At 38.9% G+C, this 15,202-nt stretch overlaps 1 protein-coding gene across 3 annotated transcripts in view; it reads right to left on the bottom strand.

The window, feature by feature from the left end:
* Positions 1-15,202, bottom strand: part of CTTNBP2NL (CTTNBP2 N-terminal like) — a 53,161-nt gene that overhangs the window by 34,337 nt on the left and 3,622 nt on the right. Inside the window, exons 1-3 of one of the 3 annotated variants that reach the window (XM_045478654.1) lie at positions 8,981-9,108; positions 6,149-6,272; positions 3,138-3,245 (exon numbers count right to left, since the gene is read on the bottom strand). In XM_045478654.1, the coding sequence (XP_045334610.1) occupies positions 3,138-3,236 (99 nt within the window). In that variant the 5' untranslated portion in view covers positions 3,237-3,245; positions 6,149-6,272; positions 8,981-9,108. Of the gene's footprint in view, positions 1-3,137; positions 3,246-6,148; positions 6,273-8,980; positions 9,109-15,202 lie in introns of those variants that run through there. The other 2 variants (XM_045478655.1, XM_045478653.1) reach the window with 2 other exon arrangements.

Here is a 15,202-nt window from a genome sequence, read left to right as displayed (position 1 = left end):
CTATTCAACAAATATTTATTGAGTGTCTATATGTTAGGCACTCAGCTGGGTGCTGAGGGTATAATGATTAGCAAAATGGGCACACAAAAGCTCTACAGGTTTGTGTGGTTTCTGAGGCTGAAAAGCAAAGAGAAGGTAAGGTCAGCCTGATTTTTCCATTAGAGGCAGCCAGCCCCCCACCCCTACCTCAGTTGTGGAAGGGTTGAAGTCCACAAGTTTCTGTAAAAGTCAACTGTAATCTGTAGGGGGAACCGCTTCCCGGAGTCCTCCTGCCCATAGCGGTAGATTCTCAGGTGAGTCTGTTTAACACATTACCAAACTATTGTAGTTTTCTAAAATCTGATTGCTATTTATAATGGCTCCTAGAAAATGCTTTCTGGGTGGGGCACCTGGGTGGCGCAGTCGGTTAAGCGTCCGACTTCAGCCAGGTCACGATCTCGCGGTCCGTGAGTTCGAGCCCCGCGTCGGGCTCTGGGCTGATGGCTCAGAGCCTGGAGCCTGTTTCCGATTCTGTGTCTCCCTCTCTCTCTGCCCCTCCCCCATTCATGTTCTGTCTCTCTCTGTCCCAAAAATAAATAAACGTTGAAAAAAAAAAATTTAAAAAAAAAAAAAAAAAAAAAAAAAGAAAATGCTTTCTGGGTTTTAAAAGGAGGCATCACCATGAACCAAGAGCTTCCTGGTGCAGCCCAGGCAGTGAACTCTTCGGGTTCTAAGCTGATGACGCCTATCCACACAAGAGCCAGGGTCACAGACGAGAACCAAGAGAAAGAAGTGGGAAAACAACAGGCAATAGGAGTGAGGATTGAGGAATGAGCTCAAATTTTCCCCAATTCTTTTTTCTCTTCTCTTCATTGAGCAGATAAACCCGGGATAAAAAATGGGAGGGTGTCCTGGGTTTAACCAGGTTAGGACTACTGGTAACAATGGGATAGGGTTATGAAAAATAGACTAGTTTCCAGCGATGTACAGGGAAAGAAAGAAAATTCACCAATAGTGACAAAAGGGAAGGCCTGTGGAGGTGGCAAAAATGAATCACCAGCCAGAGTGAACATTTATATGCAATATGTGCTGGCAGGGGAGTCATTAAAAAACTAGGCACTGTTGAGGGCAAACTAGAGGCATCCATTCATATTATTAGCGACCAATGACCGTTCCTTGGATATGGCATATACGATATGCACTGAAAGAATATACATAAAGGGGAAAAAAATGAATCCTACACTGTTGGGAGTATTTGCAATGCCGGGCAAATACTTGCAGTGTTACACACAAATACTAGTTATTAATCATTTATTCTTATCTCAGAGAAGGAAGCTTTGCTCCAGAGAGACTAAATGACTTGACCAAAGTCATAGTTCTAATTACTGGTATGGAAGGCAAAGACTCAGGCAATGACGTTTAACGTATGTGCCTTGGCACGTGTCGAAGCCATAAACATGTGATCCCCTGGGAAGCCATGCAAACCAAGACTGAAGTAAGCAGGGAAAGGAAGAAAATATGACCAACTCCATCCCCCCATATCAGAAGGGAATCACCTCATGCACTCTGGAGAGGGAAACCACTGGAAATTACTTATCACACGTTACAAAGCCACGAGGGAAAGCCAACAAACAAAAATCCAATAGTTTTCAGTGATAAACTACCCCTAAGGCATATTTATTAGACAGAAATGTCAGTCTTTTTCAGTCAGCCTTGAAAGACAAACTAGCACGTCACTTTAAATTTAATAGCATATAGAAATAACAGGTTTAGATTTTATTTTTATCACAATTATAATTTCAGAGTAACCCAAGAAAAGACTACCCAGGTTTGACTAAATGAACACATTTACTCTTCTATCACTGCAGGAAGGGAAAAGGTAAGCTAGAGAAGAGAAAAGCTATAGCTTTTTGTATGAACTCGACTGAGTGGTTATTGTTAGCTACTCAGGAAATCACCGATTCTCTGAGCCTCCTGGAATGGCAATGAGAAAATTATCTTTGTTGCTATAAAAAATGTCTTCAACAATGGAGGGTCATATGAACACATATGAAATATTAATGCAATATTTAAGAAGGAGCTAGGATAATTTTGAAAAGGGAAAACAACAAAGTACTTCATAAACCTTTTACCAGTGAGCTTCAAAATGTACACTGATAACAGAGAACAAACTGAGGGTTGGTGGGGGTGGGGCAAATGGGTGATGGGCATGAAGGACGGCACTTGCTGGGATGAGCACTGGGTATCATATGTAAGTGATGAATCACTGGGCTCTACTCCTGAAGCCAGGACTACACTGTATGTTAACTAACTTGAGAAGAAAAAACAAAACAAAACAAAACAAAACCAGATGTGTATCGATACAAGCTCTAACTAAAACTGGAAACTACAAAAATCTTGTTAGATCCTTAGACCGGGTGTATTTTGCAGGGGCTCTGCTCTCTCCAGCATGCTCAAGTCTCTCTCCTTTGGTCACTTGTCCTCCTTCTCCTCTTCCTGCTGCTCAGATACTCTTACTGTCTTTTCTTCGCCTCTCCAAGTCTGATCTCATGACAGATTGGGAAACATTCTTACAGAGGTGTAAGGGATTCACAATACCTGAGTTATACTCCCTTGTATTTTTTCAATTAGACTTTGTTTTTTAGAGCAGTTTTAGGCTTACAGAAAAATTGAGTGGAAAGTAGAGTTTCCATATAACACACATCCACTTCCCCCACCCCTTGTGTCTTAGCAGTTATCACACACTAAAACAAACGAATCCTTCAACAGGGGTCTAGAAAATCCAGAGATGGTCTTCATGGAGTCCTTGATCTCCCAGATATTATATACTGAATTTTGGTATATGGCTGTATATATATGTTTTTAGGAAGCAGGTTTCATCAGGTTCTGAAGCAGTTGGCATTCAAAAATGGCTAAGGCCTCTAAGCCAAAAAAATGACGTTCAAGATCCAGACTAAAGGAAATATTTTGGAGTCAGAAAGGCTTTACTAGTGTCCCTAAAATCATATCACACAAGGTAGCTGCGGGAGCAAGTATCAGTATGTATATCCAGGCCTCTAACTTCAACAGGGACTATAGAAATACCTTGGTTAAAGAAATTACAACCAATGCAACGACTTTCAAAACATACGATGACCTCTTTTTTTCTTTTAACATACCTTTAAAGCCTCTATCACAAGGTCCCTTGCTTCAAGCTCTCCTTCAAGAATACTGAATAGTGTTAGGAGTTCAGGCTTGCTGAGTTTTTCCAGATTCATCCTGAAAGCCTAAAACAAAGACAATGATCAGACAATCTCCAGAAGACAGAGTTGGTTTGATACGGCTAAGGAAAAAAAATAAAGTGAGTCACACAAGGAAAGAGCCACAATCACAGCATAAAATGCCTTAAGGCAGCAAATGGTTAGAATTAAGTTTTAAAAAAAATGGGAGCTTTCTGATGTTAATCATAAACTGAGCAGTAAGAGAAAATAAAATTCACCTTAAGTATGAATTTCGTCATCACTCACAAAGATCAATTTTCCATCATTTTTCCTCCAGGCATATTTACAAACATCCTGGGAGGTCTCAGAAAGAATTAGTCACTAGTTTTGTTCACCAGAAGTGCAGGTAAAATTGTGTTACAGTAAATACTATTTCACCGAAAAATTGTTAGAGCATGAAAAGATTTCTCAGTTTTAGATAACCGAATTCCTAAACTGTATATAAAACATTCTGGCATCCCTCTGAAGTTGGATGAAATGAAATTTAAGCAAAGAGAATGTCCGGTGGCAGTATGGGAGAAATTTTTCTTTTAAACTGTCTGTCTACTTTCACAGGGAACCTCAGTGCAACCATACACAAATACACTTTTACGTAGTTTCTTAAAATATATTGTCGTTTAAACATCTTCATTGGACAGGCTACTACTAACTGAATTTATCTGACTCCCCAAGTTCCCGTTTCTGTGAAGTCCTGCATCTTTTGAGACATGTTAAATGGCAAACCGCATAGCACAAACTCAATCCTTTCCACAAGATTAATTTCTCAAAAGCCACATATAGACAGAAGTTAGATTGCCAGACAATTTTCAAAGGGTCTTCTGACAGGGTGCACAGTGAGATACATTTTTGAACTTCCAAAGCTGAGTAAATACTCCTTTCCTTCTTCTGTATTGTACTTGCAAATTGTCACTTCCATATAGTTTTCTTTAAAGGGAATTGCAACATGACAAGTTCACACACCCTCCCGTAATTCCCAACTCTTATGAGCACATTAAATTTTAGGAGGCACACAAAAGAGTCATTGATTCCTTCCAGACCTACTGCCTCTAAGTGCAGGAAAGCATGTAGAAAAGGCACACTTCACTGTGTTGTCAGATTATGTTCCAGGACATGCTGTACAAATCTTTTGCCACATGGCAAAATATGTTCAATCAAACTTCCGCTCTGCTGACTTTCTAACTACTGAGTTTTAGCAACGAGTGAGTGATCCTCACTTCAGCATTACAGAAGACATCTCACAACAGGTATTTTACAAATAAATAAAAACAAAAACAAAACCCCACACCTAATAAAGCTACACTTAATTTAAGCTATGTTGGAAAGAGGGGCGCCTGGGTGGCTCAGTTGTTTAAGTGTCCGACTTTGGCTCAGGTCATGATCTCATGGTTTGTGTGTTCGAGCCTCACGTCAGGCTTTGTGCTGACAGCTTGCTCAGAGCCTGGAGCCTGCTCTGGATTCTGTCTCCCTTTCTCTCTGCCCCTCCCCGGCTCACACTCTGTCTCTGTCTCTCTCAAAAATAAATAAACATTAAAAAAAATTTAAAAAAAAGATATGCTGGAAAGAGCATGCAGCTTTGCAGACAGATGGATGTCAGGTCTGCATCTTCTAGTTGTGGGATTTCTTTTTCTTTTTCTTTTTTTTTTTTTTTTATGTTTATTTATTTTTGAGAGACAAGAGAGAGACAGAGCATAAGTGGGGGAGGAGCAGAGAGAGAAGGAGACAGAGAATCCAAAGCAGGATCCAGGCTGAGTTGTCAGCACAGAGCCCGACGCAGGGCTCGAACTCAAAAATCAGTTGAGTCACACTGGTTTCTTAGATAAAACCCTTCCCCCTCTTCCTGAAGGTTTCATATTTTAATATCTCAGAAATTATAAAGCAGAGGGAAAATCTCATCATTTTAAGCCCATCCTCTTCCCTCCCATGATGTTCAGCAGAATAATGGGCATCTGTGAAGGTACTCTGTAAATACCAACTACACTGAGTAAATCAACTGGATGGAGAAGCACCAAAGATGATGGTGTTCAGACATATTCTTTTTTCCTTCAGTATCTTTGTAGTCCTTAAATACTCTTTGTTAGAGATCTAAAACTGGGGCTTAAGGAAGCAATGTGATGTGAGTAAAGCATGACAGACGGGGGGGGGGGGTGAAGAGTATAGAATTTTAGTCTGAGTTCTGCTACTAAGCAACTCTGTGGCTTTGAGGACAAAAAGTACCCAGTTAGACTGGCACGCAGTCTCCTCACAGGTAAAATCAGCCTAGATAATCTCTAAAGTCCTTCTTGGTTCCATTTAAGCTTTCATGGGTAAAAATCAAGAATTGTTAGAGAATCCAATGAACTAAGACTAAAGTGAATATACAAAGAACTAAAACCGACTGTACCTAAATCAAAGTCTTGGATCTGCTGTAATAAATATACATCCTCATAAAGGAGTAAAATTGAAACACTCTTTAGAGCCACTTTAATTATAAAGGAGTCCAGCCCTGACAAGAAAAAATTCCATTCTTTGTCAATGGTATAAAGAATAATATTCTTGTTATCTACATTTATAAATCACTTCTGCACACAAATTTCATTATCTGGCACATCCTGCCAATATGTGCCCATTCACCCAGCTTAGTGTCTACATGAAGTGAAGACAATGCAAATCTGACACAGGAGGAAGAAAAGAGCCACAGCTATGTGACTGAAAAGCAATAGGTCTGTTTGTACATGTTCCCATAACCTTTCTTTATCAATATTAAAATTCAACAGTTCTTTGCTGTTCTTTATTATTTGAATCTAATCTCAATACACAAGACATCATGATAAATTTAATATATGAAAGATAGTAAAACCGTACTGTTGCAGGATGACGGTGATATTCCTGGGAGTGGGGACGGAAGTGGGGGTGGGGGGGGTGATACTGACCTGATAATTGGTGGTCACACTTTAGTCCTCAAGTATAAATTCTCAAGGTTTTCTTCAGTTAAAATTTGGGAAAATTGACAAATATACTCAAAATGTCATCAGCATGGTGGAAAAGTGTCCAATGCTGCAAAATAATAAGAAATTTATTGTCTATGTGACCATACTATAAACGATTTGATAAATCCCATAAATGTCAACTGTCATTGCAGCTGGTAAGGCCTGACAGGTGTAGGTTGACACAGAAAGAAGAAAATAGCCACTTCTTCAAGTTGAGGCTGAGTAATATAGGAAACATACCACGAATCTCACTTCCCTTTTGCAATTATCATTAGGGAAGGTGAGGGCTTTCAAAATCTTTTTTTTAATATTTATTTATTTTGAGAGAGAGTGCACGCGAGTGGGGGAGATGCAGAGAATGAGGGAGAGAATCCGAAGAGGGCTCTTTGCTGACGCAGGGAGGGGGAACTCAATCTCATGACCTCATGACCTGAGCCCAAATCAAGAGTCAGACACTTACCCAACTGAGCCACTTAGGCACCCTCAAAATCTTTTTTACTTTAAAATGTCCACTGCTGTTTCAAGGACTAACTTATGAATGTCCTAGAAGAGAAAAGACAGTCTCCCTGAATTGACAAAAGCCTATTTGCTTAAATCGCCATGATTTATGCACAATATGCTCAGAGAAAAATAACATAATTACAACCGAACTTTTCAAACTGCTAAATTTGTGTAAGGTTCACGCTTATCCCCTCACCTCCCGCTAATCAGTGAACAAACAAATCAACCTATCACCACCTGGACTTTGTCTGTAAAGCTAATGACTCATCCCAGCTCCTACTTTTCCTCGTTTCTTTTTTCAAACATTAGGTGTTGAATTATATGCAAACTTTTGGTGTATGTTTTCCTAATAGTATATCAGACCCAGCAAGCTTTTAAAAAAAAATGATAGGCTTTAAATTTTATTTGATAAACCATAATTTTTGTCTTGAACTTTACGGCACTCAGTCTTAAATGAAACTCCAGTTTCTGCCTAATATATAAATTACGTGGCCCAAGACTTTCAGAAAAAGGCTGCTGCTAGCTCCAAACTAATCATCAGAAATATGATTGCCAGATTTTTGGCATGCCATATTGTAGTCTACAGACATGCTCTCTACTTGTTTTCTAAATGAGCTGTTACTTGTCACTGTCATCATCCATTAAGTGACTTTGAAAGACAAGATCATTTCAACCAGATGCTCAGCTCATTCCTTCCATTTGAATCTCTCCAAGATGCAACTTTCCTTAGAGTTTAGTGGCAGATATGTTTGTCTAAGGAACACTACAGTCTATAAACTTGAAATAAAAACCAGTGGTGGACAAGTTGTCTGGATACATTATCATATGCTGTGGTACAGCATACTAGCTGTAGCTATTATATTAAGCTTTATAGTTTTCTCAGTTAAAAAATAAATACAGGGGCAACTGGCTGGCTCAGTTGATACAGAATGTGACTCTTGATCTCAAGGTTGTGGGTTCAAGCCCCACGTTGGGTGTGGAGCCTACTTAAAAAAAATAATAAAATAAAATAAATTTAAAAATATAAATATATATATAAGAAAAAAAGATAAATGATACATATTTTAAGACCCTGGAAAAATAAGCCTATTTATGGGATAGGTACGAAACTTATTTTTAGGTTATCAATAAGTGATTTCAAACATCAGTTTTGCCCAGAGGACCATTCGGTCTGTTCACATGCTACTTTCCATCAAGTAAGGGCCAACAGGAGTGCAGGAGTCTTCTCCACAAACTTTTATGTGCCAACAGTCACAAGGGCTGTGGCTCTCAAGAAGGGCACCCTCATCCACCACTGAACTTCCTAAATGGCACTGCCGATTTTGCCCTGAAGGTGCATTGCCGTGGCTTGGGCTCTGTTCATTTTATTCTGACCTTTTCCCTTCCCTGGATAATGCCCAAGCTCCATTCATTCTAGTTCTGGTCGTTCCTTCTCCTTCTTGAGGAGGTCCCAGCTTTTGCTCTGGAACTCTGAATGAATCCTCCAGGAGAGCAGGCGTTGTTGCCTCTTCACCACAGAGATTGGTTGGCAGAAAAAGAAACACCCCAAACAATCTCTATAGCTGTGTAAGCAGTAGGGCAGGGTGGAGGGATGTTTGTCTATCTAGTATCAGGGCGTGTGTATGTCTTTATGTGGAACCGAAGGCTTGATTTCTAAATGGTGAATGATATGGGGCATAAAAGAGGGAAGACAACATTTTTGGATGAGCCTTAGATATTTCTGGATATAGAAACACCTAAAAAAATCTACACAGATCTGTTTTCTTTTTTTTTTCCTTAAGTCAACTTGTCTAGTATAAAAAACAAATCAGTTGTTTTACCCAGAAAATCATGCTTGCAACACTGGATAAAAATCACTTCTTTATTTTATACTCAGATGTCAAATTGAAGAAATTTATACTTGGGGTACAACTGACTGGGATTCAGGCCATTTAGTAAGTTTTTAGTATTAGCAATAAGATATGAGCAAAGATATAAAGCAAATTTGCTTCAATTATGTAAGGATTTTCATATACATATCAGCTAGGCCAAGGAGGCCAATTAATTCTTAAAATTCATAGTCAACACTGCCACACAAAATGGGTGTTTTTTTGACAGCTTTCCACTAGATAATGTACTTCCTTAAAAACCCAGAATATATGGAATTTAAAAAATCAAATGAACATGTCCTATTTATAAACATTCAATCTAAATATGGATAAAAATGCACTGCTATTTTTAAAAATGTATCCAAAGCATCCTATTATCTGGGGGTGGAAGGCGTTGACATATTACCTTGACTATCTCAAAAAGATTGAGGTTTCTCCAGCCTCTGGCGCTTCTGGTTTTCCAGAAGCGTTATTTATGCATCTGGGGATAAGAGTGTGATACCTCTCATTCCACTTTTGGCATTTTAGGATTAGGCTAGGGGAGAAAAACATGTCAAAATACTATTAGAAGATAATTGTCTGACCTAGAAAGCATATCTTTTGTACATTTACCTAAGAGAGCTGTTTTTGCTATTATTATTTACAAAGATTCTAAAACCAAGGCATAAAAACAAATCTCATTTTATTGAATTCTATAGCACTAAGCAATATAAGCTTTACTACATATGTCAAATCAATCTTTCAGTTGAAGATAAACGATATTCCGGACTATTTGGATCCTGACGTGTCTATGTGTTACAATTTAAATGTTTGGACTAAATTGGGTGCCTGCCCTCATTCATATATTGAAGTCCTGATCTCCAGGCACCTCCGAATGTGATGCATTTGGAGATAGGGTCCTTAAAGAGGTAATTAAGTTTAAATGAAGTTATTAGGGTGGGCCATAATCTAATAGGGCTGTGTCTTTATAAGAGGAGGAAATTTGGACACAAACATGGGACAGGGAAAGACCACGTGAAGATGCAGGTGGAAGATGGCCATCTCCGAGTCAAAGACAGAGGCCTCAGAAGAAACCAATCCTGCTGACACATTGATTTCTGACTTCTAGCCTCCGGGAATGTGAGACAATAAATTTCTATTGTTTAAGCCAGCTGGTCTGTGGGACCTTGCTATGGTGGCCTGAGCAAACTACTGCAACATGCACTTTTAAACGCTATTGGAACAACTAGATCTAAGACTTCCCCTTACCGGGAGAGTGCTGGAACATATTGCTCAGAATGCCTTTTGTTTGTCCTATTGCTATCAATTTGCTTTTTCCAGCCACACTATAGACAGTATTCTATAAAACAGGACGGTTTTGAAACAGTTTCAGAAAATACAAATTTCAGGATCCTGAAATGTAATATGAATAACGCACTTAGAAACTGCAACAGTGCTAAGGGATCAAGATGCTTGTGTATCCAATACTGTCAATACAGACTTTGAAGCAGGCCTCAAGAAACCAGTTCTGGGTCAACATTTAAATATACTTTCAGTTCTCTATTCAAACACATTCTATTCAAAGCAGATTCTAGGATACCAGATTTTCTGGATTTATGCTTGGTACAGAAATGAATGATATAATTGAGCCTATTGATGTTGATCACCACCACCTCAGAGTTTTATAGCATAGTTTTCTAAGAAGAATTCAAGCAGGAATAGTAATAACAAAAAAGACAAACATTTATTGAGCTAAATAAAAACAAAACAGAAAAGATAAACGTTAATGTGTTCCAGGCAGTGTTGCAAGTACTTGACGCAAATTAATTCAATCCTCACAACAAGCTTGGATGATAGATGCTATAACCATCGTCAACCCCCCCCCCCCATTTTATAGATTGGAAAAGTGAGGCACAGAGGCTAAATAACTTGCTCAAAGTCTCAGATCTAGTATGTGGCAGAAATCGGACTTGAACCAAGGTAATTGGATTCCAGGGCCTTCCTTAGTAACTACTGCTATTTGGTAACCATCATTCACATCTGATCTCATTTTATCAGCTTTAGGAATTGTGTGGTAGAAAAACCTCAGCCAAAATGAGATTCACAAAGTTGGAAGGGACCTGAGAAATAATCTAATTCAGCATTCTCCATTTTACAGATGAAAACTGAGGCCAGGGTTGTTAAGTGACTTACTGAAGATTATAGTTACACAGTAAAAGTAGGTCTAACACTTATGTCTTTTTAAGATCCAGTCTAATCCACTTTCTGGGACACCATGATGATATCAGGTTTTTGTTTTGTTTAGCTCTAAGACTTAGGCATCTCTAGTTGTATCTCTCTGTGTGTGAATGTCTGTCTCTTTATCTCACTATGTGTATATGTCTGTTTCTCTCACTGTCTCTCTTATTTGTTGCCAACAAGATTTATATGTATATTGAGGAAAAGAAGGAAGTGGCTCATGCCCATAAACAAACATTCAAACATCTCTTCCCCAAAATTTAGGACATTTAGCACAAGGCTATTAAAAACAAGTCTGTCTACCTGGATATCTGTTTACACCCTTTCAAGTACTCTCGTCTGAGACAAGACCGAACCAGAAGAACTACATTAGTTAAGCTACTGGAATGTATGTTAATGAAAATGAATAATAGATTTTATGTTAATATTTTGCATTAAAAAGTATGTCATTTAACATTAGAAAAATACCAGAAGCATGAAGTATATTTGTATATTTGTAAGTATATGTCACTTGGCTTTCTTTAGTTAAAATGAAATTATAACATGATTTCATTGACATATGTATGTGTATCTGTCTGTATTATCTATGTCCATCATTCCCCTAAATTTTTGTTTTTCTGAAATAATGCCACCGTGAGTCGTAAAATACCACAATGAAGGAAAAATAACATATAGATTGATTTTCTTTCCAGTAAAATGATTCATGGGCCACAATTCCAGGAGCAGCCTGAAATGCAAAAACCCTTCATATGTCAATGTAGAAGGAAGTCATGGACTCCATCAGGATTCCAAACTGGAAAGAAACAGAATGTATAGTATGGAGGATGAACCAGAAAACAGTCAAGGGATTTGTGTTGTAGCCATGCCCATAACCCGCCTCTCTGGGAACTGCAAAAAATCCCACAATGAATATTATAACCGATGGTGGTTTTTTTACTTCTTAAATTCTGATTTCCAAATTTTTTTAATGTTTATTTTTGAGAGAGAGAGAGAGAGAGAGAGAGGGGAGGGGGCAGAGAGGGAGGCAGAGAATCCAAAGCAGGCTCTGCACTGTCAGCGCAAAGCCCAAAGTGGGGCCTGAACCCATGAACCCCTGAGATCATGACCTGAATTGAGGTTGACCACTCAACTGACTGAGCTACCCAGGCACCCCTTAAAGTGTCTTCTAAATCAGAGATCATTGATTTTATTTTTTTGTTTGCTTGTTTTTTGTTTTGTTTTGGGGGGGAGGGTTAAAAAATTTAACAATTTGGTATCAGCTGAAAATTACCAACAACAGACCGAGCAATTGTTCTTTGCTCCAAAGTTCTTCAGGGACAGTAATTCTCCTAAGAGGCAGCATGTCAATGAAAAGCTGCATGTGCTTTGGAATATGACACGCCCAGGTTTGCATCCTGGCTCTGCTACTTCATAGTACCTCGATCCACTTAACCTTTGAATTTGGTCTTCATCTATAAAATGGGATGACACCACCGACTCTAACAGGATGCTGAACAGTTAAAATGAGTGACTGGTCAGTTCTCATCCCTGGAGCACATATTTGGTTTCATCAGCAAGGATAATGAAGTTTTCCTTTTGCGATGAGTTGCCAGTTTCTATCATTCGTGTTGTCTAATTTAGAAATCAAAAACAAGTTTACTCCTGACTTGGCAGGTTGATTTGCTCCAGGAAGGAGATGGCCTGGCCAGTTTCTGGGAAAGTCTGGGAGAGACACGGTTCAGGCCAATGGTTATCTCCATACTTGGGCAAAGAAAAGGACATTCTTCTGCCTTACACTAGCTTTTTGTGACTTCCAGACACAGGTGAAAACCGTATCTTTGCTTCCACAGAATCTGTATAGCTTTTAATTAAGTCACAATACATTTTTAGAAGTTTATTTATTTATTTTTGAGACAGAGAGCAAGCAGGGAGGAGCAAAAAGAGAGGGAGAGAGAGAATCCCAAGCTGATGTGGGGCTCAAACTCATGAACCATGAGACCATGACCTGAGCTGAAATCAAGAGTCAGACAATACCTAACTGACTGAACCAGGCTCCCCTAACCAAGTCACAATTTTAACTTAATGACTGAGAAATTGATTTTCTAAACATATCACAGCTATTTTTTACATTATATTAAATGCATAGTGCATATGTATCTATATCCATAGTCCAGGAGCAGTTATCACATTCAGCTGTTCTGTTTATATATCTGTCTTCTTAAGACTTTGCTCTCTTAGACAAATCCTCTGTCCTAATCAACTTGATGAAACTTAGCACCTAGCAGTGTGGTTCTCAGGGGTATTCAAAAAATGCTAGTTGGAAAAGAAATGTACAGCATAGTACCTTGAATTACAGCCAACAAGACTGGACTTTCTCTTTTAGCAAACGAGAAGCCAGTAAACATTTTTAACCAGGTGAGTATCATAGTGAAAGCATAGTTTTAGGAAGGTTAAGGCTTGAAGGACAGACCTGATTTGATGTATGGGAAACTGGAAACAGGAAAAGTAGGCAGGAGAAAACTTTAACAGCATAGGTATGAGGCTAAAATGTGTGAACTAGGATGGTAGCAGTAAGGATGCACGGAAATACCGATGCGAGAGACTCCATGCAGAATTTACAGTAACTTGGTACTGGCTCCATTTAAGGAGGTGAGAGGGGAAATAATCCCAGATCAGCTGAGCTTGTAGACTGTCTGACTCGAATAATGACGCCATTAACACAAACAGGGATGTTAGAAAAGGAACTGGTTTTGGGGGAAAATGATGACTGATATGAGGCATGCTGAATAAGAAGTTAATTATTCAGTAAACTTCCCAAGAGGAACAAATGCGTTAAGAGTCAGTGTGGTGAAAGCTAAAGGTCTAGAAGTGAAGTCTTTAGGGGGTAAAGCCTTTTAAGAAAACTTCTTCTGTGCCTTCAATTTAAGAACAAGAGGCAATAGGAAGAAACTGATACATCAGACTAGACCTGATCATTTTTGTACCCCCAAATATTAGATCGCTGAAGAACCAGATTGGTTCTGTCGTTACTCCTGTACCACCTGCCCCAACAGTAAGGACTAGTTAGCAGAAATTGAGAGATAGGGCACCCCTACCTTCCACACCTCCCCACAACAACGTTAGTGCTTCTCTCTTCTTTCTGCAACTTACCTGTCACTTACCCTTCCTTCTTCTCTCCTTTATAACTTACAGTTCCTGTCTCTTGTTAAAACAGTTCCTGGCTCCTCCTGGCTCTCGCCAGTCCTGGGATGGCAGACCCATAGAACTCTTCAGCCTCACCCTCCCCAAGCAGCTTTATGCAAAGGACCCAAGCAGATGCTCTCAAGGCTCAGGGTCAGAAGGGGGGGTTTTTGGTGTGTGTAAACCCTGTCATCCTGTGCTGTCCTATTTTCCTTTCTAGTTTCTACTGAACTCAGTAACAATTAAGGATAACATTCTTTGTGGCTCGGCAAGTCAGAAAGGATTCATTGAGCAGAAGGGATACATTTAGATTGGGAACTCTGGCTTTGGACCTGAAATACAGACTTTGGAAATACTTGGCAGGGAGGAACCATATTACTGCATTCTCTACTTCAATGCCTGCTTGTAGTCCTGTTTTCCTCAACCCACACACCCCTGTCCTGGATTCCCCCACCTCCACTCTTAACTGCCGTCCATTGTTTCTTCTCACCTGTTCCTAGGATTGCTCCTTACTTTGGGGGACAATGGGAAAGTTGTCTTCAGAAGGCAAAAACCACTTTTGATCAAAATTACCACGGAAAATCCTTTAAATCTCACAGAAGGTACAACCCTGTATCGTCACAATGTCCACAAAACCACGTATATGACTCTGAGGATGGAGGCACTTAAGACTGTAGAGTTTGGAGTGTGACAATGGACAATTCAGAGAAGACACCAGATGGTTGAATCCCTTGCCTTTCTTTTTCTCGGGCCAGAAAAACTCAAGAAAGGTAATTTGCGTGACAAAATTATGAAACCCAGACTCTATGAGACAGACACACACACTCTCCTAAAAATCCTTGCATCAGATGTTTGAGATCATGACATGTATAAGCTTTGTTTCCTTCAACTCAGGAATCTTAGCTATATATTGAAATACTTAAAACCAACCGAATGAAAACTAAAATCATACACGAATTCTTCGTCTTTGCTAAAATGCTAAGGGAGTAAAAGAATGTTTAATATTAAATTCTGTAACTCACAGGAAAGTGCTAAAAATGACAGCAATAACACCTACTAATATTGTGTGCTTCCTACATGCCAGGGACCTTGCTCTGTGATATAAATATATATATATGATATATATATATGATACATATGATATATATGTATATGATATATATATATATATGATACATATGATATATATATATATATATGTATATATAATTAGTTCATGTAAACCTTAAAAAAAAACCTCTAAAAATTATTT

The sequence above is a fragment of the Leopardus geoffroyi genome, chromosome C1 (genome assembly GCF_018350155.1).
Source record: "Leopardus geoffroyi isolate Oge1 chromosome C1, O.geoffroyi_Oge1_pat1.0, whole genome shotgun sequence".
In the NCBI taxonomy this organism is placed as follows: domain Eukaryota; kingdom Metazoa; phylum Chordata; class Mammalia; order Carnivora; family Felidae; genus Leopardus; species Leopardus geoffroyi.
This window is presented reverse-complemented; position numbering and strand designations above follow the sequence as displayed.